This window comes from Abramis brama (genome assembly GCF_963993115.1).
Source record: "Abramis brama genome assembly, chromosome: 22".
In the NCBI taxonomy this organism is placed as follows: domain Eukaryota; kingdom Metazoa; phylum Chordata; class Actinopteri; order Cypriniformes; family Leuciscidae; genus Abramis; species Abramis brama.
In genome coordinates this window covers 27,414,151-27,438,100 of record NC_139984.1, presented here as the reverse complement: position 1 = coordinate 27,438,100, position 23,950 = coordinate 27,414,151, and the positions used below count along the sequence as shown (strand labels likewise).

The 23,950-nt window shown below is 35.7% G+C and overlaps 1 protein-coding gene across 1 annotated transcript in view; it reads right to left on the bottom strand.

Moving 5' to 3' along the window:
- Positions 1–2,100: 2,100 nt before the first annotated feature.
- atp9a (ATPase phospholipid transporting 9A) overlaps positions 2,101–23,950 on the bottom strand; it is a 46,733-nt gene continuing 24,883 nt past the window's right edge. Inside the window, exons 16-28 of the mRNA XM_084099641.1 lie at positions 23,328–23,420; positions 23,133–23,216; positions 19,319–19,489; positions 18,863–18,961; positions 16,857–16,946; positions 15,533–15,677; positions 14,521–14,585; positions 13,057–13,212; positions 11,816–11,880; positions 9,936–10,044; positions 9,778–9,835; positions 7,219–7,422; positions 2,101–2,832 (exon numbers count right to left, since the gene is read on the bottom strand). Of these exons, the coding sequence (XP_083955767.1) occupies positions 2,696–2,832; positions 7,219–7,422; positions 9,778–9,835; positions 9,936–10,044; positions 11,816–11,880; positions 13,057–13,212; positions 14,521–14,585; positions 15,533–15,677; positions 16,857–16,946; positions 18,863–18,961; positions 19,319–19,489; positions 23,133–23,216; positions 23,328–23,420 (1,476 nt within the window). The 3' untranslated portion in view covers positions 2,101–2,695. The remainder of the gene's footprint in view (positions 2,833–7,218; positions 7,423–9,777; positions 9,836–9,935; positions 10,045–11,815; positions 11,881–13,056; positions 13,213–14,520; positions 14,586–15,532; positions 15,678–16,856; positions 16,947–18,862; positions 18,962–19,318; positions 19,490–23,132; positions 23,217–23,327; positions 23,421–23,950) is intronic.

Here is a 23,950-nt window from a genome sequence, read left to right as displayed (position 1 = left end):
TTAAGAAACAAGCAGAGAATTAGTTAAGAAAAGATCTTTTTTTATTTTAAACACCTCTTATCCTGAGACACACTTGTCCCTTTTTTGTTCTGCAAGTATTAGAGTGCAAATTCCAACACAAATAAGAAAAAATTATAATAAATAAAAGCCATTTTTTTGTTATTTACAATTCAGCAGATTACATTACCAAACAAAAAAACTATTTTCATATAAACATAAAAACCAGTCAGCACAAAAAGTAGTCAGGAGAAGATCATGGCATTCGGTCTAAGTCTAGGTCCACATCACAATCTGCACAAACTCTGATCCATGCAAGAGACGTCGAATATGACGAGAGTCTGTCAGTTCGACACAATAAAGTGTCTGAAGGTGAAAGATGATATGGCACTAAAAACACAGACACCAACATAGTGATCAATGCTAAGTGCACATCGCATTCGGGATCATTAACACAGACAAACATTGGGTTTAAGGACACCTCGAGGAGAAGATTACAGCGTTTAGTGCTGACTGATGCATCATGGGATTTGGCTCTGTAAACCAGTGATTGAGAGTAGTCTTAAAAAGACTCTCCGGGTCATAATGGTCAGTCGGGGGAGGTTGGGGTACAAAGTGAGCGTGTCTAGCGTCAGAGGTCACCACAAGAGTGGACAAACACTGCTGTGGACAGGAGGATGCTAAAATAGCATTGCTTTTTATGGCACTGTATCAACCCTGCAGTGACTAGCAGTGTTTGGTTAGTATGCTAATAAAACATTTCCACTTCCAGTTAACCTAGTTAATAAATTCAGTGTCCATTAAAAAAAAGCACTCAAACAAGCACAAGAATAATCTGATCTGAACATCCTTTCCAACAAACACACATCTACTGTATATGGTAACGCTTCACAATAAGGCTCCATTTGTTAACATCAGTTTGAGAGATTCTATCTTACACCTTATTGCAATTGCGAGTTTATACCCCTCGACTGTGACTTTATTTCTCATAATTGCAAATTGCGACTATTCAGAATTGTGACTTTATATATTTTTCTCAGAACTGAGATATAAACTCGCAATTGCGAGTTATAGTCTGAATTGCAAGATAAAAAGTTTTGAGAAAGTCGCAATTGCAAAAAAAGAAAAAGAAAAAAAGTATTGCAAGTTTATATCTCGCAATTTAATAAAGTAATATAACCCGAAGAATGGCGACATTATATCTCGCAATTCAGACCTTTTTTTTTTTGGCAGAATTGAGACTATATATGAGATATAATTGTGAGATATAAATTCGCAATTGCAAGTTATAAAGTCCGAATTGCGAGATAAAAAGACAATTGCAATTACAATTTATCTGTAAATTGTACACTTAACTGGAAATTTCAATTAATCTGTTTTCAGAGTCGCAATTGCAAAAAAAACAAAAAAAAAACAAGTTTATATCTCGCAATTCTGAAATTTTTTCTCAGAATTATGAGATATAAACTTGCAATTGCAAGTTATAAAGTCCAAATTATGAGATAAAAAGACTTTAATACTCACAATTGATTTCACAATTTTGACCCAATTACAAAAAAAAGTATTGCAAGTTTATATCTTGCAATTGCGAGAAAAAAGTCAGAAGTGGGTATATATATATATATATATATATATATATAGCAATTCTGACTTAATTTCTCAAAGTTGCGACTTTATATCTTGCAATTTAGACTTTTTTTCTCAGGATTATGATAAACTCGGAATTACCTTTTTTTTCTGATGGAAACGAGAAAAACTCTCAATAGCAATTTATCTCACAATTTTGAGAGATAAATTGAGATAAAATGAGAGATAAATCAATTGCAAAAAAAACCCTAAAAAAGTACAACAAATTTATATCTCACAATTTTGAGAATTTTGATAAGTTAGAATTTATTTTATTTAAAATAAAAAGATGTATCTGTTAATATTATTTTATGGACCTGAGCTAACATGAACAGTTGTATTTTGATCAACAAATGTTAACAAAGAAAGATATTAATGCATTAACTTTTACTAATGGAACCTTATTGTAAAGTGTTACAAATACAAATATTAGTGTTTTATGTTTTCTTTTTTTGCTTTTTTTGGAGGGGGGGGGGGGGGGGGGGGGAACAACAGATACTTTCTGTTTTTACCTGATCACATCCTTTCAAGTCACATAAATTCAGTAGTTTTGGAAAATAAATAAAAAAGGTACCAAAAAACACCCTAAAACAAGTCAACTCCAATTTCCCTTTTCCTCTTTGTGCAAATTATTCCTTTTCACATGAGAATACAAATGCAATCGAGACGCATAATAGCAATAGATTATTAAATCTCACGGAAAAACTTCCCTGTTGTCTCTCTCATGGATGAATCCCAAAGCTAACCAGTGTGTTTAGTCTTCCTCAGGGAGAGTGATTCACTGCAACTTAAACAGTAGAGAAATTACATGATTCAGAGCGAATGGCGTCTGGACTGCGTCAAACAAGTGTCCATTCTTGTCGGTATGAGCAACTTCTCAGGGCTAACCAGACTGCTAAACTACTTAACTGGCTCATTGACCAAAAATATAGAAAAATCAGACTTGTGATTTTAGTATCAGGGTGAATGAAGGAGTGAATCAAACCTGACGTTCCAGCAGTGTTAGGTTTGTTCGAGCCGAGTTAGTGGTTAGAGAGCAAGCCAGACTGAGGCGAGTGAGGCAGTAAAGGGTTCAAGAGGTCAGTTTGGAGTAACTCGGAGGTGAGAAGCGTCGTCGCAGGTATTTGAGGATGTAGAGCGGCAGGCAGCTGACCAAAGTGATGGCGGTCACCTTCCACACAAAAGACAGGGTGGCGATGAAATACACATCTGTGAGAGACACAAATAAAAATACTGTTAGTGCCCATCTCCATTAGTCTCAGACGCCACATCCATAGTCTGTTCACAGACTCTGAGTCATACTGCACAAAAGTGGCAAAGAGTTTCTTGATTTGGCAAAGTCTAATCTGATTGGCTGACTTTATGAAATTTCCAGGAGTTGGTGAGAATGTTTTGATTCATCTAACAGGAAACAAAGTCATATTTAAAAGATTTGAAAGAATCTAGAAAAGTTTTCCAGGTTTAGTGGCATCAAAACAAGTGCCCCTGTAGTCAAGCATTTTATCCGTTAAAACTCACCTTCGATCACCAAAATTATATTTTTAAATGTTTTTTTCTTGAAAAATAAATAAATAAATTCTTCATGCCTTAAAATAGCTTGAATGTGACTCTACACCCTTGCCTCATTTAGTATACGCGATTCTATGAATATGCAAATGAGCCCCGCCTCCACTCACTCACTCAGCTCAGAGATCCACTGGTTGACGATCACACGTTGACCTGATTGGTTACAAGGTAGTTTGTGACGTCAGAAACACCAGCGATTTCAAACCGCGTTTTTGAGACTGTCTTTGGTTCACTGCAGTTTTAAGGAGAAAATACTCAGCAATGGTGTCGACTTATGTATTTGCACATGGTTTGTCTTAAAGCATATTAAAAAACACCACATAGACATATAAATAGCATTAAAAGCTTGATTTTCACCACAGGGGGACTTTTAAAAGATACTCAAGAGCAGTAGCGGCCTTTGCTATGTTTCACCGCCTGTTTCTTACCGCCTCAAACATGACGGGCAGAGCTTTTCCACAGTGACTTTCTATGATGTTCAAAGCGTTTCTAAGGATGCTGATTTTTAGAAGAGCCACTGAACTGCCACTGAATATGGCTGAACTAAACTTCCACTTAAACTTCCCACTTGCCATTGTGTAGCGTTTACTACAGTCGAGCGAGTGGATCAGGTATTCTGAGCTGAAGTGAGTGAGTGGAGGCGGGGCTCATTTGCATATTCATGATTCTGGGTATACTACATGAAGCAAGGGTGTTAAATTCAAGCTATTTTAAGGCATGAAGAAATGATTTTCACAGGAAAAACCTTTTAAATATGTCATTTTGATTCCCAAAGATGAGTTTTAAGGGATAAAATTGTGGTGTGTTTTCAGAAACACTCACTGCACAGCTTTTTATTAAACTAATCCTTAAGAACCTACAAAACCTCAGAAGTTTCATTGGGACCAATCAGATTGTATCTAACAAATTTTGCCAATGGATGCCATTTCAATCTGTATCAGATGGTTGTAAGCGGACTAAATATTACATAAAACATACATCTGAGATGTACATAACACTGTCAATCCCCTCAAGATCCAAAAGTCTTGTCTGTCACACGCTCACATAAAAGTCTTTCCCATCAACGGTTTTGTTCTATTCTTGTATATAAAACTTACAATCCCTGCTGAATAATCCTTTGGCTCTTTTTTTAAACCTTTATTCCCAGAATTGTAGGGAAAGACATCAAAACGAAGCTTGTGAAATACTCTGACCACAGTCAGGTCAGTAGAAGGAGAGACTCTGAAATGTAAGTTGGCCAAAATGTTTTGTGCGATTGCTGGAAACTAGCGTCACACTGCGAGGCAGTCGCTGACCAGTCTTTGTTTAATGTGGTCAGGTGCCACACACCACCGGAGTTGGACTGCACTCGGAGCGCTGCGGTGTCCGAATGCCTCATCAACACAACTGAAAAGACACTTGTTCGTGCGCTGTGAACGCACTGAGCCCCGAGATGGTCACAAGTCATCTCCTCCATCATGGATCCATCATCTTCTCTGCCAGGATTCGCATCGAGATCCAATAACGGATTCTCATTTGTTGGTGGACAAAAGGAAAATGGTTATGTTGAAGGTCTTGGATGCATTACCAACAGGATCGAAGTTATTTTTTATAAAAGTAGCTAACTTTTTGACTGTTTATTGTTGGGACAGATATTTTTTTAATGATCTTATGTTATGAATGTTTTTTAAAAACTGAATTAAATAAAAAAATATGTACAAATTTTCACATTTCTTTAAATATTATTTTATAAAAAGTGCTGTCACAAAAATAAACTTCTGGTACTAAATAGTTTTTATTTAGCATAACAAAAAATAACTTTAGATATCTTTACACTAAATACCATTAAACTAGAAAAATGTTAAGCAATTTAAATAAAAAAATTGGTGCATATCATTATAAAAACTAAGCCACAAGGATGTCTACGCAGGGTCTCGTGTGAATAGTTTTATTTACCTGTTCATATAAAGGGGCTACATGTACGAAATTACATGTATTAATCACTTTTTTTTGCCAATATGTGAACAGCTTGTAACGCAAGTTAAAAAACGAGAGCTTTCCCCAACTTCCTAGCTTGTCTATGAAAGACTGTAGACTGATTTTCATGTGAAGGACTCTGGATGTTTCTGGTTGGAAAATCCAAAGGATGTGACGTTCATGTCTCTTTCGTTCAATGACAAATGAAATGAAAGCTTATACAATGTTCAGGATAATGCCAAAGAAGGTATTCTACACTTTAATGTCAATGTGTCTTGCAAAAAAGGATTAATTCAAACCATAGTCTCACATAGTCAGGTCTACATAGTCTATAGTCTCAAATATACTTTATAACCAAACTATCATACTAGTGTAATTTTAATTATATCAATTATTGACAAGTTGGTGCAAACATATCCACATCGCTATGACCAGATGCTTTGTTACCTGCTGTTTTCTCACCGCTGTCATCTTTTTTGTGTGATTCTTTTGTTATTGAGAGGAAAATCGCACAGCATAGATTTACATATTCATCAAAACGTCACCCTGACATACGTAGGTTACGTGTGCACGAGTGCGAGCAATAAGCATTGTGAAAACAGCTGAGCTACTGGCACGTGTGCATTTAAAATAACATAAATATGTGAATCCTCAACTGCTTTTCTTTGTAAGAAAGTGTAGAACTCTTCAAATTGAGAAGCACTCTGATCAACACAAAGACCTTGGCCAGGGTAGCATCAGGAAATGAGAGCAGGCTTGTGGTATTTCCCTCCGCAGTGAGCTCTGTATAGCGCTGTGGGCCGCTCTCGGGCTGCCCGGTGTCGTACGAGAGAAACGGGCCACAGCGGCCCTGGAATGCTGATTGCCACATTTTATATAATCAGATTTAACTCTCTCTGGGGAAAACAGTATTGGTTTTGTGGAATGTGGCCACATTTTTTACCTGGATGTGTCCGAAATTCTGACGTCAAGATCGCTCGATAACAACAGGATTTCATGACGATAATAGGATATAAAGCAGTAGCAAAACCTTGACCAGAAAGCATAGATGCAACATATATCACTAAAATGACAAAAACAATTAATCACACCGCAAAACTATTTGCTAAGTAATGTGTGTTAAATGCAAAAAGTGATTAAGGCAAGACAAGCCCAGGTGAACAGGGTAAAAAATATCACTAATAGATATCGCCATACTTTCCCAGTTGATTGATTACATTAAGAATACAACATTTTTGTACTACAAGTTTTCTGCATGTTATGCTTTAACATTCAAATGAGGCATTATCTAATGAAATATGCACTAATTTGCATACATTCCCCATTCGAAAATTCGTTTCATTTTGTTTACATATTAGAGTCAAAAGAGCTACAGAGGGGATTTTGGATAGCTCTTTTTATCACTATAAATCATAAAAGCTGTCAACAGCCAGGAAGAAAAAGAAAAGGAATTTAAGGAATAAAATGTATATAATCAGGCAAATGATATATGAACAAACCCCTCTGTAAAAATAAGTGAAGTGAAGTGGAGATTTCTGGCTTATTTTGAGAAAATGCCCTTTAAAGATATGTATTGTTATTCAAATCTACAGGTGCAAATAGATCAAGTGTAATAAAATAAACATTTAAAAGAGTATTTTGAATGTTTCTTTCCACTACTCATAAAACACGTTATGAAAAGAGTAGACAAATAGGCCAAAATCTCAAAATTGACCAGTGCGCATGAAAAAAAGGGTCTCATTCACTAATAACTGCATGGATTATTTCATATTTGTACGCACAGGAGAACTTCTCATGAAAAATCTAGGCCTAATTTACAACACGTTTGTACACACAAGAATTTGTTCTTCACATCGTTCTGATGTTAGTGAATTTGGAGTTTTCTAAATGAGAAAACGAGGTAATTCATTTGCATAAAACAGGCCCAAAACCATCTCCATATAAGGGCTTTCCACACACGCTTTTCTTACAACCTTTCGTCGCTCTCGTCAAACTTCCCGCTGTTAGCAGATGTGTTCTTGCCCCGAAAAAATCTGTTTTTTGGGCCCCATGTGTTTATGAAAGCATACCTACCGATAAACTCGTGCAAGAAGACCAGGGATGCGATGTAGCAGGCCAGACTGAGGAGTTCGGCTACGATCATCAGCCAGTGCCAGGTCTGCACCGTCAGCGCCACCATCAGCAGCTCCGTCAGGATCAGAGACGTGAACGAGATCGCCACGATGTGCACAAACTCGGACTCGAACAGCAGCAGAGCCCCGTACATGATGATGCTCCCTGCAGAGAGCACAGCACATCTCTATTACCACCAGCATCTATGAAGAGACTTCTAGAAGCGTGCTGGATACGCACACTAGGAGTGTGCTTCTAGCAGTGTGCTTATATACATGTATACAGGGCTTGACATTAACTTGTGGCATGTAACTGTGGCTAGTGGTTTTCCAAAGTTTCTAGCCACTCAGCATTTTCACTGGCCTCAATTTTGACATCGATACCATGGCGAAAAAACTGCCATATAGATATTTTTAATTTTATCCCATAATTTGACAACAGGTATATTAGGCTGCTGTCACTTTAAGACCTGACGTACCAATCCATTATATGTTACACATGAGTTTTCTTTCTCAACTGTTTATGTTCACTTACATAACTGACTGCGTTTACATGAATACTCGACAAAGACATTTTGACATTATTTTGGGTGTATCTGACCGTTTAAGCACAATACGCAGCGAAAAATGTTCGTCACCAATCAACTTTATGAAAAGTAAGATGAACTACGGTCTGGGACAGGGGCCGGTTTTTCCCATTACTTATTAATTAAATGTACGCGTTAAATTGACAGCCCTAGTGTGTGAGTATATATATATATATATATATATATATATATATATATATATATATATATATATATATATATATATATATATATACATATATATATATATGACCCTGGACCACAAAACCAGTCACATGGGTAAATTTGTTTAAATTGAGAATTGTACATCATATGAAAGCTGAATAAATAAGCTTTCCACTGGTGTATGGTTTGACAATATTTGGCCGAGATATGACTATTTGAAAATCTGGAATCTGAGGGAGCAAAAAAATCGAAACATTGAGAAAATCGTCTTTAAAGTTGTCCATTTATGTTCTCGATTGTGCTTCATTCACTCACAAAAATAAATATTTTATATATTTACAGTAGGAAATATCTACTGTACAGGAAGTACAAAATATCTTCATGGAACATGATCTTTACTTAATATCCTAAAAAAGAAAAAAGAAATAAAAGAAAAATTTATCATTTTGACCCATTCAATGTATTTTTGGCTATTCCCACAAATATACCCGTGCGACTTATGACTGGTTTTGTTATCCAGGGTCACACATATACGAATATGAATATGAATATGAATATGAATATGAATATGAATATGAATATGAATATGAATATGAATATGAATATGAATATGAATATGAATATGAATGCGAATATGAATGCGAATGCGAATGCGAATGCGAATGCGAATATATATATATATATATATATATATATATATATATATATATATAAATATAAATAACACACACACACACACACACACACACATATATGTATATACTATGTGTAAGTGCATATTTAACAAATAGTTAATATACACGCTTGACAGGTACATTGAAATATGAAATTTCTGAAATAATATCTGTGTTACTCTGATATATGGGTGAAGGTTATTATTGGAGTAAAGGATTGGAAAGTTCATTCTTTCAAGTTAAATAAAGAACTTTTGTGTATTAATTTTTAGCTGCAAATACTATATATGACAAAGGTCATGACAAAAAGAAACCGTTTGTCTCAGATTCACTTTATGAGACCATAGCAAATCCCTGAGATTGTCCGATCAGCGATCTCAGGAAGAGGAAGAACACTTCCATGGATTTAGCTTTTTTTTGAGCGCTTCCTGTCCTGAAGTGTTATTGTGAACTTTGAGCTCAACCTCAAACACCACTGGGACTGAAAAACTTGATTAATGCATGCATGAAATTCAAGACCATTCAACTTTGAAGGCTCTATTTAAAGCACAAATGTAAACATGCTATAGATGGGGGAATCTGAGTGAAAACACTTCACGGACAGAGAATAACAACGAGGGATGTAGGACTTCTCTTTTGAAAACAAGCTCTCAAAGAAGTGAGGAAATACCCAGTGCTGTCTAACACAAACAGAATCACCTTCTAAACTAATGGAATGACAAAGTGTGACGCTGAGAGATTTACACACAAAGACAGCAGGGTGGAGGCTGCTAGTGCGGCTCAAAAAGCAATCGTGGAAAACCTCCTTGTGTTATTCGACTATTGTAGCCACAGACACAAATAAACCATTCAGTGCGGGCGAGCAAAAACACGTGTGTGGGTTTTGTTTGGATGAAACAACATTCACCACACTGTGCTACTGCTGCTGCTTTCTTAACAAGCCTCTGAATGGACATTACAAACACAGATACGCTTCAGTCAGTGGGAGACATAAATGGTCTACTCAATTTACAGCACAACTACTTTGTTGAGTGAAGGTTGTTGCACAGTTCATGCATTGCACCATATGGTAAAATAACCACATTGTTCGCTTACCTTGGTAGATACTGATCAAGACCCATATTAAGAACGTTTTGAACGAGAGAGGCCGTCCCTGCAAACAATCACTGTTATTAATATTTTAAAAAACACAAAAGATTCATTAACTAAATAGTAGTGTAGGTTATTAATTTGAGAATGATAGGGTCAAATACCTTTAGAAGATCCTTGTAAAGTTCAGGATATAACATGGCAACCTCAGACTTGACATCTTTATCCAAAACCAGGGAGAAAACAGGAAACATTGTGTAGATAGTGGAGTAGCTGTAAGGCACATCGGCACAGACAAATGTTAATACAATAAAGTTGCTAGGGTTGCATTTATTTGATCAACAAACAAAAAAAAAACCCCCAGTAATATTGTGAAATAAAATAATTTAAAATAATGCTAAAATATTGCAATCATTTTAATACAATTATTAAAAAAATGTTTAAAATGATGTTTTCTATTTCTAAAATGTATTTTTATTCCTGTGATGGAAAAGCTGAATTTTAACTCCAGTCTTCAGTGTCACATGATCCTTCGGAAATCATTCTGATATGCTGATTTGCTGCTCAAGAAACATTTATTCTTATTATCAATGTTGAAAACAGTTGTGCTGCTTCATATTTCTGTGGAAACCGTGAAACCCAGATGTTGTTCAGGATGTTTAAAGTTTTCTAAATTAATACAATTATTTTCTCAATTCAAAAGGTTTTTTACCTGTTCTTTGCGTGCAACACGTATGACGTAAGTGCCTTTTAATAATTTATTTATATATAATTCTAATTTATTATAAAAGCCCTATTTAAGTATGCTTCACATGAGTTTATAGAAGTGGCTGTTTATAATAAACTTGCATAAGTGAGCAGAAAAATCTAGACAAGTATCTTACTCTTACCTGACATTGATATTAAAATGGGCAGTCTTAGCGGTTTACGCGATTTGTCTCTATTTATTAATTTTATCGTTTAATTTTTTTGTCGGATACCATCCATATTGGATTGAAATAAAAGCATGCTAAAGATTGGTGCGCAAACGGCAATACAATAAATGTATTACCTAATAGCTCAGGTAATACAATATTAGCAATTACAGACATTAACATTCGGACAGATTCGATTTTTCAGAGGACCGTTGAGTTTGCCGAAAAACAGTAGGTAATTTGCTCTGGAATTTTTACTGAGGTCGTGGATGGGATTACAACCACAAAGTACGCTTGTGAAACACAAATTTCTTTTAACGTCCTCCGAGCAGGAAACTAATCCCATCCAAATAGGGCTTAACATTTAGTATTTTTGATGAAGAATGCATACTTGACTTTTTAAAGTATACTTTCATGTTATTTTTTATGCTATTTAAAATTTTGTGATGTCTTCGCTTGCAAAACCATCAGACCAATGATTTTCCAATTATCCATCATCACTGGACAAGGATTTTAAAAATAATTTTATGATGTTTGCACTAACAAAAATACAAGTTCTAGCCAGTTACATATTTTAAAATATATAACTAGAAAGATATATATTAGACACATCTAAAAAACAGAAATTGCCATGATTTTCTGAGATTTTTTCATAACTACTCCAAGCCAGGGAAATTCTTTGAAGCAATAATTGAAAACATCAAGCTATGACATCTATCTGTTAATAAAAGTAAGATGCGCCCGACATAGAACAATTTTGCTGGTTTGTACACGTTACAACAGAATCGCCCAGATATATTTCATATGCATAGAAAGTCAAAGTGACAGATCTAGATTCACCGCTGTACTAGTGTGGGTGAAATTTCAGCTTTATTCTCTCCCTGTCCTGAACTCATCTTCGCTGAATTAGAAGAGCCTGTCCGCTTTAACCCCTTGTTCATCACAGGCTTCACAAAGACTCTTTTGATGGACATCAGCTTTGGCGAGCTTCTTCTAGCTCAGTGACCGTGACTCTCGATGGAACAAATCCCTCAGCGATCCTCTAATGTCAGAGCTGTCTGAAACACATGGCTGAAATGCCAGAGAGATTTCACCGAGTGCAAATGAGTCATCATCACCCGCACACTCACCCGATAATGAGGAAGCCTTGATAAAGTGGAACAGATGCAAAGTAGAACACAGAGGAGAACACGGCCTGTGAGGACACATGGGAAGAAAAACATCAGCAGAAATATAAGACAGCAGGCAACTAAAGCCCTGGTATATTCATTGGTCCTGTCAGGAAAGTGCTGCAGTGGTACAATAGTACAGTAATTGCATTAGATGGCAATATAATGGTAGTTTGATATACACCACGGTACTAAATGATTACCATGTTCATATACAATGGTATTTTTTCATTGTACAGCAGTGGCCAAAAGCGATGTCTGGCAATATCTTCACCCTTATTAAAAATTTGTTACAGATTTTGTAAGCATATTACGTAGTTGTGCTTGGAGTCAATTGTTTTATGAAACTTGCCAAATTGTGTGGACATTTTTTGGCCAGGCTGTAATGCAAAGAAATTATGAACACATGCATAAACGAGAAAAATATTAACAAAATATTAATAACTGATTATGTTGTAGTCAATGTATGCAGTTTTTTTGCATAGTAAAACCCAAAAAAAAAAAAAAAAAAACATGTAGCTGTAGTTTGCCTTTTTTTTGTCAGATAAATACGGACAAGTTTAGTGTTTTGTTTTTTATATTTAAGACATAGTATCATGGAATAACCATTGTACACATGCAAAAATGATGGTTTTACCATGGTATTATATTATCCAAAAATAAATATAATTATAATAATATAAATAAGTATTATTTGTAATACATAAAATAAAATATCTCAACATTACCATGGGACACATCCCAAAAATTGCTATTATTACTATGATTGCTCATCCAAAATAATTGAAATTGTGTAAAGAAATCATGGTGTATCTCCAAAAACTATGGTAATACATTGGTATATGTATTTATAAAAAAAAGATATAAAAAAATTATAGCATGGTAGTTTTGGGTTCTTTTTTTGTTAGTGTTATAAAAACTGTAATATTTAAATTATTCACAGACACCAAATTAATAATTAATATATAATACATACATACACACACACACACACATACATATACACACATATACATATACACATATGTGTGTGTGTGTGTGTGTGTGTGTGTGTGTGTGTGTGTGTGTGTGTGTGTGTGTGTGTAGTTTTGACCAATACATGTTCTTTTTTGTAAGACCTGAAACCTTCAACACTACACTGTTTATTTGCAGCTACTGTGATTCATGGGCTAGTGCTGGATAATGACTCGAGCAGACACTACCTGCATGGTGCTGATGCAGAGACTCCGGTGGATGACAAACTGGCTGAGTGCAGCGGAGCGTTTGTAGCTGTTTCTGCCGTGGACCATGAGCAGTCTGCCCAAGTGCTTAAACTGAGTGATGGAGAAATCTGCAGCCAGAGACGCCTGCTTCCCTTCCTGCACACGCAGATAAATAAACAAACAGGTCAGAGCGCTTACACACGCTTTTTTGGACCACGAGCAAGAATGTTTTCTAGATTAAGCCGGGCTATATTAAGCCTCTTCGGATCACTGGGTAAAGCAAAAAAAAACACACACACAAAAAAAACACCAACGTCCCATTTAACCACGTCAAAGTCTATCAAGGCTTACTGTGTTAGTCATGAATGACTCAATATCAATTAACCTTCTCATAACGTCTCATTTTGATGACCAGGAAATCTTGCTTGACGCATCACAAGTGGGTCAACTTTGTATTTTAGGTACATTTAGACTCATAAAACGTCTGAAGTCTAAAATGTGTTTCTAAATTGGCAGTCCACCTCCGGATGGGATTCCTGAAATCAGACTTTCCTGAACTAAACTGTGGTGTCAATTTAAGTTTTTTTTTCATTACTTATTTTGAAATCTTTGGTGGTCCTAAGACAACATGATGCGCCATTCGTTAAGTATTTGACATCCGTAATGTGACATATTTCTGATATTAATATGGATAGTCCTGATTGGTCAATACAGCAAGAGATTTTCATATACATTATATCCCTAGTCGAACTATTAAAATAAAATAAATAATAATATAATAATAATAATAATAATAATAATAATAAAGATCTAGATGAATAAGAAAAAAAACCTTTAGATAAACTAGCTGAACACATTAATTGCCTAGTTGGTTGTTAAATGCTAATAAACAAAAAGCATGGTCTCAAATAAAATAAAATAAAGTAAAATAAATAAAATAAAAATCTAAATAAATAAGAAAAATAAAATTTTGCTAAACTAGTTGACCAAATGAATTTTTCAAATATTTTGATGCTATTACACTCAATATAGCATGGCCTGAAATACCTTACCGCTTAAGTGAAATAAAATGTATTAAAATATGATTACCAATTAAAGTTGTTTCAGGGGCTGAGATAGTTATTTCAATTAAAAATATATATAAAAAACAGACATCGTATTCTTTAAAATAACATAAATAAGACCAGAAACTTCTATTTAGAAAAAAAATAGGGTGAATTTTGATTTAAAACTAACACGCTGTAAATCAGTCATGGGAAGTTGTTGCGTGAAAAAGTTTGGAGTCATTTTACATGCTTTCAGTGCCATGTAATGTAAGAAATGTGAGAATCTCTCAGCAGAGGTCTGAAAAGAGCCTGTGTACGGTGTGTGTTTGACGCAGTGAGCGCAGATGGAGGGAAGACTCCGGAAGAAGGCGACAGTGTGTGTGACAGGGCTGCTGCTCAGGGAACTGGTAGCTCTTACTTTGCCCTCCACTCCCACGCCACAGTCTGCTTCCTGGATCATGCTGACATCATTTCCTCCATCCCCTGAGAAAGAGAAAACAGTGAACGATGAGCCAGGGACAGCTGGTGCCGTGACCCAGATTGAGACCTTATGAAAGGGCAATAAAACTGATGTTATGTCACGTGTCAAGATTAAACGTGCAATGGAAACTTATATATCAGCATAGTTTTTTCCAATTATCAGAAAAGGTCTGAACTGGATGATATTGAAAGCACTAAATAGTACTAAACAGTTATCTTTAGCTAGTCATCTAGATTTGTTCTGTACATTACAGGCCGGGTTACACAGACAGGGCTTAGATTAAGCCAGGATTAGGCCTTCGTTCAAGTGGGACATTTAAGTAGCTTTTATAAACGCGCCTTAGAAAAAAAAAAATATTACTGGTGTGCATGTTGAGACAAAACAATGGCACTGACATATTGTAAGATATATCAGTGCAAGTTACTTTCAGTTAAAACAGCTTGAACATTTTAGTTTGGGACTAGCTTAAGCCTTGTCTGTGAAACTGGGGGACAATGTTTTAATTATGTCTATCGCTGTTCATTCCTATTATATTTATTAATAAAGATAAATAATACTGATATTTTTTATTACTTCATTTATGTCTGTGTTTATTCATGACCATAAGGAAAAAAAAAAAACGTGCGATCTTGTTACAAGAAATACACTATCCGTTATCAATCGCTGTTTACAATGAATGTAATAAAATCAGAATCATTCTTGCTTCCCTAGTTATTTTTTGTCACTGAAGTTTTAATAAGGCTACTTGTCCGGTCAGGCACGTAAAATTATCTTTCACTTGTCCAAACTTTTGTAGATCACAAAGCTTATTTTCTACAATAATCCAAAAGCCAAGGGGAAAATCCTATTGGGTTTTTGTCGAGGAAAGTCTACAACAATATGTCACTGTATATTTAATTGATTTAGAGGCAGAAGAAGTGCACAGCGTCAATGGCTTCTGCATACTCACCCACGGCACAGGTGAGTTTGCCGGTGCGTTCCTGCAGCAGACGTACAATCTGAGCTTTCTGTGTGGGAGCACAGCGGCAGCACACGACGGCCGGACACTGGCACGCTAACTCCATAAACTCATACTCGTAATACTTCAGACAGACCTGCAGCAACAACAACATCAGGACTGAGAACAGGCCATTCAACGAGACATCAGACAGAACAAATTAATACTGTAGAACGCAGAATGACACAAAACCTCAATGTTTAGGATAAATAAATAAATCAAGCTATTGACCAAACTGGTCATTTACTAAAATTAACGTAAATTAACAGAATTTTATATTAACTGATTTTATATTAACAGGATATAAAATCCACATAATGTCATGTGTGAATTTCACATGAATTACACACATTTGAGACTAATAAATGAAATACATTTACACCTGGTATTAAGATGTGTTTTAGTCGATCGGATCACAAGTAGATGAGGGAGAGAAATTCCCGTTTACACCTGGTGTTTTAATCCGTCTCTTTTGTCCACTTTCAACCACTTCTGTCCTGATTTCTTCGAGGGAAGGTCTATGTATGGGCTTTTTCAGATCTTTCAATAAGAAATAAGCTAGCGCAATTTACATAAGAACGACGACAGAAAAGCATACAGAGAGCATCAGCTTTCGTTTCTGCTCCGACAAGATCACACTGAACACTGTGAGTGTGTTAGAAATCAGGAATGGCGAGAGAACATTGTGCTTGGTACATTTTTCATCTTCAAACTACATTTGGATCTTCAGCCGACAAAGTTTGAATCCCGTCTGGCTAGAGCTCTTCCCATAATTTTTACACATTAGGTCAGCAGGCGGAGAGTAGGCGGTCTTTTGTGGCTGTTCGAACACATTCGACCACATGAACGTTTACACTACAAAAGCAACCCGGTCTGGATATCCAGTTACCTCTGGAAGTGACTGAAAGTGGACAAGCTCAAAACAGTTTAGACCCCATTTCCACCTGTATTTAGCCTCGTCCACTTGTGATCCGATCGACCAAAACGCTTCTTAATACCAGGTGTAAACAGGGCCTTTAACCTCATTATATTAATCATGTTTTACACTTATCATATCTACAGATTTATCAGTACTCTGATTCAAGTTCATATAAATTTCTAATGAAAATGCGAGTGGTTCTTGCCAATGCAAAACTGTCCGACACGAAGCTTAGAAAAGCAATAGCTCAAGATTCTGCTTTCTTTTCAATGTCTCTTGAGTTGAGTTACGCTCTAAAGTTTGCAAAAGTGTAAGGGGTTGATTCAAATGTAATGTGTACATGTGGGCTCACATTACCTCCAGAGAGTCTCCCGATATCACCAGCGCGCAGTCGTGTTTCCTCCTGAAGGCGTTGAGCTCAAGGTGAGCTTCGCTTCGAGTGGTTACCTGCAACACATCGGAGAGATCACCATCAGGAGTGTGTTTTCTCATACAAACACACAATCAGCCACTCGGATAATGATCTCAGCGGTGAACCACAGCAAGATCACAAGACTGAGATATTAACTTCAGCTGTCAGTTGCGTGGCAGACCATGGCAGATTCAACTAGCTATCAGCTCAACCGTCTAAACTGTGAGGTTTACATTGCCTGCTGTCTGCAAGTTTCACACAGGAAGTTCACCATTAGTAACTGTTGTTTTTGTATTTACAGATGGCTTTGGGCAGATATGGCTTTCTTGAGATGTTAGATTGAAAGGTTAAAGGAGTAAACAAACTCAAAGTCATTTTCAAACGTATATGACTTTCTTTCTGCTGTGAACTACTAGAAGAGAAGTTAGTAAGAATGTTCAGGCTGCTCTTTTCCATACGAGAAACATCACACAGGTTTGGAATGACATGAAGGTGAGTATACAATTATCGGGTGAACTATTCCCTTTTAGTTATCTCCGAAACATGAACCACAACCAGTTCGCACCAGAGCAATTTATCTGTCAATTTTAAACACACCAAACTTCAATCTGGATGCCATTTGTGTCCATGAGGAAGCCAATCCAGATGCCTCTTCGATCCAGAGGGAACGAGGTGCTTGTTTTCATGTTGTGCCAGCCATTGTCTTTGGTTTCCAGGAACCGCTGCTGTGGGGAAGATTCAACCTTCCTCAGAGCGGCCTATCTTTCTGTGGCAGCACGCCACATGGGAACTCCACAACAGCTCATAGAGTCATGTTTCACATAGAGAGGGCACAGGATGCTACTTTCCCTGTTTGCTTCTCAGAACGCTACTAAACTCAATCAAGCTGTGGACCACTTTTGTGTTGGAGACACTTGGGAGACTTTTTTTTTAGGAGCTTACATGCACAAAATTTTGGGGTCATTACGATTTTTTATTTATTTTTTAAAAGAAATTAATACTTGTATTCAGGAAGGATGCATTAAATTGATCAAAAGTAACAGCAAAGACATTTATACTGTTAAAAAATATTCTTTTAAACTTTCTATTCATCAAAGAATACTGAAGAAAAAAAAAGTATCATGGTTTTCCACAAACATATTAAGCAGCACAACTGTTTTCAGCATTGATGATAATAAGAAATGTTTCTATTAGAATGATTTCTGAAGGATCATGTGACACTGAAGACTAAAAATTCAGCTTTGCATCACAGGAATAAATTACATTTTAAAATATATTAAAACATAAAACAGTAATTTTAAATTGCAATAATATTACAATATTAGAATCAAATTATTATTGTATTTTTGATCAAATAAATGCAGCTTCGGTGAGCATAAGACACTTCTTTCAAAAACATAAAATAAATCTTACCAACCCATTACTTTTGAACAGTATATATATTATATCGTATAACAGTATTTATAATATATATTTGTGAGCGATTATGTCTTTTATGTTATGGTCAAGGTGGTTTGCAATACTAGGCAGCATTCTTTGCTCATGGTCTCTCATTTCCAGATTTATTTCTCCTGAAATGACTTCCCAAAACAAAAAGCACAATAACAAGCACAGTCCAAAACCATTTATATTTCACTATCCTAAAAATATAAGTCTTTTTCATGCTTTTAAGTGTCTCCAGAAAGATTCAGGCACTATTAAAATATCTACCATAACATAATGAAAGATTTGCAACCTGTAAAGCCTTACTCATTTCTCCTGCACTGAGGCTAGTCAATCTTTTAGTTTTAGGGTCTAGAGCCTGTTTAGGTAAGGGAGAGAATAGGATATAATTTCTGGTGCAAGGAACTTTATAACTTTATTGAGGGGGGGTTGATAAATCATTTTAGAAGTGCAAGATATGGCCCATTTAAAAATGAAGGTTGAAATAAGAAATCTGGAGAAGACTTACAGGCCTGAACACGTGGATGTCCTGATTGCGGGTCACTAGATGGGCGTTCTTGGCTGTGCAGGTTGCAGTCTCTAATTTGTCCCCGGTCAACATCCAAACCTGGACAAAGAACAGGTTTCGTTAAATTAGGCCTGACATTGATGTACCCAAGCGCTTGTGTTAACAACACGTCAACAAACAACCCATTTTAGAAGTACACAGTGAAATTCTACACGTGACAGACTGTAGAAATGCAACTATATAGTGTATTTCAGTGTTCCAAACCAAGCGATAAGCATTGATAAATCACATCTCATCATCACAAGTTAATCTGAGTTTCTGTTCTAACCAGTTGCAACCACCAACTGAGCGTTGCATGTCAAGACTTTTTGATGAGCGCTTCTATTTTTGGTGCATTGTGCTCCATAGCTCATTAAAATCTCATTGTATGTGCATGTTGTGCGTGCAGACACTGACTTTGATGCCAGCGTTGCGCAGTATCTCCAGAGTGGGTCTGACATCGGCCTGTAGTTGGTCCTCCACCCCAGTGAGACACAAGAGCTCCATCTCCATCTCCAGACTCTCGATCACTGTGGCGACTTTCAGCGAGCGATCGTGCACGCTCAACTTGGCTTGGATGTAGCGAGCCTGCGGCACACATGACATGTTACACACACATATTAACACACATTTATTGTATTATTATCATGTTTAGGGGCATAAAATCTTGAGTATTAATAATTCAATATAAATAAAGAATATATTTATTTAGCAAGTGCGTTATTACATTAAATACATTATATATATACATAATAATAATACAAATAATTTCTTATAGTAGTGTTGACAATAATAATATAATAATAATAATAATAATTATTATTATTATAATAACAAATAAAAAATATTTTTTTTATAAAATGTAAATATATACAGTGCAATGCATAAGTGAATACACCCATGCTAAAGTTGACTAAAAAGAGGAATAAAAAATCATATTTTGGAAATTGAACTTAATGCCTTAATTTAAAAAATTAGGAAAAATCCAACCTTTAAGGACACCAATTTTCTTTGTGAATGAATAATGTATCGTAAATAAATAAATGTTCTTCCTTAAAATACATGGTGCATAAGTGAGTACACCCCTATGTTAAATTCCCATAGAGGCAGGCAGATTTTTATTTTTAAGTATTTTTTTTTAGGATACTATGCATCCTGATAAAGTTCCCTTGGCCTTTGGAATTAAAATAGCCCCACATCATCACATAGCCTTCACCATACCTAGAGATTGGCATGATTTTATTTCAGTTAGCCTAAAAGCTAGTTTGATTTGCATTGAGAGATGATCTTATGGAAAGTACCCCATGCCAATCTCTAGGTATGGTGAAGGCTATGTGATGATGTGGGGCTATTTTAATTCCAAAGGCCAAGGGAACTTTATCAGGATGCATAGTATCCTAAATTTTTTTTTTTTTAAATACTTAAAAATAAAAAAAATTAAATTAAGGCATTAAGTTCAATTTCCAAAATATGATTTTTTATTCCTCTTTTTAGTCAACTTTAGCATGGGTGTATTCACTTATGCATTGCACTGTATATGTGTGTGTGTGTGTGTGTGTGTGCATGTATGAGTATATATATATATATATATATACACACACACATACATATTTACATACTTCTTTACAAACTTAATCGCGATTTATCAAGTTTTATAGTCTTACTTATAGAAAAGTATTACTTATAATACTGTTATAATGGTATTTTTCAGTCTACAAACATCTATTGATCTAACAATATCATATTGTGCGTTACATTTGTTCATGTTTTTCACGTTCTATATCTGTTATGGTTATTAGCTAAAAATTCATCTCTAAACACTGCTCAGTACTTTTTCCTGAAATCAAAGCAAACATATCAGACATGTCAAAAGAGAAAGTTCAGACCACTGAGACTCCAAACCAGAGGCATCGGCAGTCAAATAATCAGTGTGAAAATGACACAGCCTTGCTTTGACCCCTCAAAAAGATTTGCCGCTCTGTTCAGCGAAGCCAGAATGCAGTTTTGAGGCCACGGCCCACAATCACAATGAGATAAAGACCAAACAATGTGTGCAAGTGCGAGTAACACAGGAACACACTCTCACTTGGTGACTCACACACTCGGTGAGTCACTGCCGCCCACTCGCTCAAACACAATTACACACTTCAGCTCTGAGAGTGGGAACGTGGGCCTGTGAGAAGAAACAACTCTTTCTCTGTGCGTGTGGGCGGGGTAACGTTCGTTTTGGGGGTGTTCCCTGTGGAAAACATGTTACATTTCTTTATGACAATTACTGTTGACGATGGATGGTTGCTAGGAAACCGTTTAATCGGGATAAATATAGATCAGCACCTGGATATTGTAGTTATAAACATCCAAAGGTCACCGTCTATACCAGCGGTTCTCAGGACCCCGTTTTACAATGGACACTTCACAAGTAAGTTCAAATGCAGCAAATGTCTTTAAAATCAAACATGACCCTTATTAATTTTAACATTAACACCAAGAAATCTAAAGCTATCTATATGATACGGGCCGAAAAGGAAAATTGACACATTGCCCACATATTTTATTGGCATAGTCATATTACCAAGCAACAGTAACATGACATTGCACCAAAATATTTTGATTTCAGCTCAACTGGATCCACGGCCTGATGATCAAGAACAAGTGTCTTTTCTCCTCCCTTTTAAAGCCTATTTATATTACAGTTCTAATAATGCACCATAATATGGTTAGATGCATGTTATTAATTGCATTTAGGGCACAGGAACACAAACCTGTGGCTCATTTTTGGGTCACAACCCACCAGTTAAGAATCACTATTCTGTGTCTTAAACACAAATCAGAAATGGTTTCTCTCAATATCTACAGTGGTGGCCAAAAGTGATGTCCAGCCTAGGAAAATTGACATCTTCACCTTTTATTCAAATATTATATATTTTACAGTTTTTATACGCATTTTATGTAGTCGTGCTTGGAGTCAATTGTTTTTGTGATGATAATGCAATGAAACATGCCAAATTGTACGGACATAATTTTTGGTCAGGCTGTCATACAAAAATATGAACACATGCAAAAACAAGAGAAAACCAACAAAATATTAAAAACTGATTAGTTATGAGGTTTCCTGTTTTGCATAGTAAAGTAAAACCTGTAGCTGTCTTTTTTGCTTAATAATTTTGTCAGATACCTTAACCAAGTTTAGTGTTTTTTCTTCCATCATATTTAAAATATATATATATTTTTAAAAACATAAAATAAAATATTTCTCATATTTTGATGGTTTAATCAAACTTGTAGGGTCATTAAAAACAAATATCCCCCTGGACATCACTTTTGGCCACTGCTTTACCTCCTCAAATCACTGATGGAAAAGAAAGTCAAGCTGTTAATAAGCTGTCAATTTAGTGCTGTTAATTACAAAAAGTGATAAATTACTGCAATGAAACTTGCACCCTGTCTTTATCAGGTTAAGTCAACCTTGAATGTAAATAATTTGATTAAAATTTGAATTGACTGACAGCTTTAAAAAGGTGACTTACTCTGTTTTTGTCATTTGAGAGTCAAATGGCCGTCAGCCAGTCGTAACCTAATGGCTAACGTAATGGCTAAAACCCTCTGTGAAAGACGGCGCACACAACTAGGTGACGTGTAAATCAGATCTACTGCCCAGAGTAAATTTGCCTATATTGTCTTTTCTTTTCTTTTTTAAATACTTTTTATATTTTTTTTTTTAAATAGATATATATTTTTTTCTAATAATTTAATTATATACTTAATTATTTTTATTATATTTATCTTATATATTATTATTACTACATATATACTATTAAAAATATATATATATTTCAAATTAATGCTATTCTTTTGAAGCTTCCATTCATCCAAAAATCCTGAAAATGTACAAATAATTTTAGCAGCAACTGTTTTCAACATTGACAATAATCAGAAATGTTTCTTGAGCATCAAATCATCATATTATCATGATTTATTATTTATGTGACACTGAAGACTGGAGTAATGATGCTGAAAATCCAGCTTTGATCACAGGAATAAACTACATTTTACAATATCTTCACATAGAAAACCGCTATTTTAAAAGGTAATAATATTTCACAATATAACTGTTTTTACTGTATTTTTAATCAAATAAAGGCAGCCTTGATAAACATAAGATACGTCTACATCTATTTTTCTTCGGAAAAGTCTTTTCGGACTTTCTAATGACTAAGTGTTGAAAACTCACCTCAAAATCTTGGTATTGTTCTTCTGTTAGGGATTTTTTGGCCACCACTAGCACCCTCAAACCTTCCCTGGCCATATTCCCACACTGATAAAGAAGGAAGAAATTCTCAACATACAAGTCACGAAGCTTCTTGGCATAAGCATGACGTAAATATAATTTTGTATTTGTTTAACTGTTTGAAAAAAGTGAAATGACCTCTTCCTCCAGCCAGTCGTTGTACTGAACAACACCAGCCATCACCACATCAGCACCCTTCATGTAAAACGTAATCTCCCCGCTGGATTCATCCTAACAAACATGAGCAGAATATGTTTTGTTAATAAATCATTTGTCATTTATGTATAGAGTGGACACTGAGGAATATGGCAACACTAGAAATCAGGATCAATGACACTCAATGTACCAAACGAAAAAGGAAAAGTTCACAGGTAAGCGAGACCAAGCATTTTCCAAGCATTATGGGAGATCCTTGATCGTCCTTGAAGGTGTTTTAAAGGATTCTGCAGAGGAAACCAGGTTCAGTTGCTGATTTCCTTCAGTCCAGGCCAACAACAATAGCTGAGAGTTTGTTCGGGGAGAGTTAGTCATCAAGCCCAGGGCAGGGTCACAACTTTCTCAGATAACAGCCAGTCTAGTCATATAATTTTGGGGGCTGATCTTCAATTATCACATTGTTTAAAAGGGTAGAGTACAAACTAGATTTTCACGTTCTCTGGAGCAAATGCGAGTGGTTCTTGCCAGTGCAAAAGATACTAGGGTGTTCAAATGAATATTTGCCAGACACTAAGATCAGTAGCAGAGATTTTAGCGATTCGGAG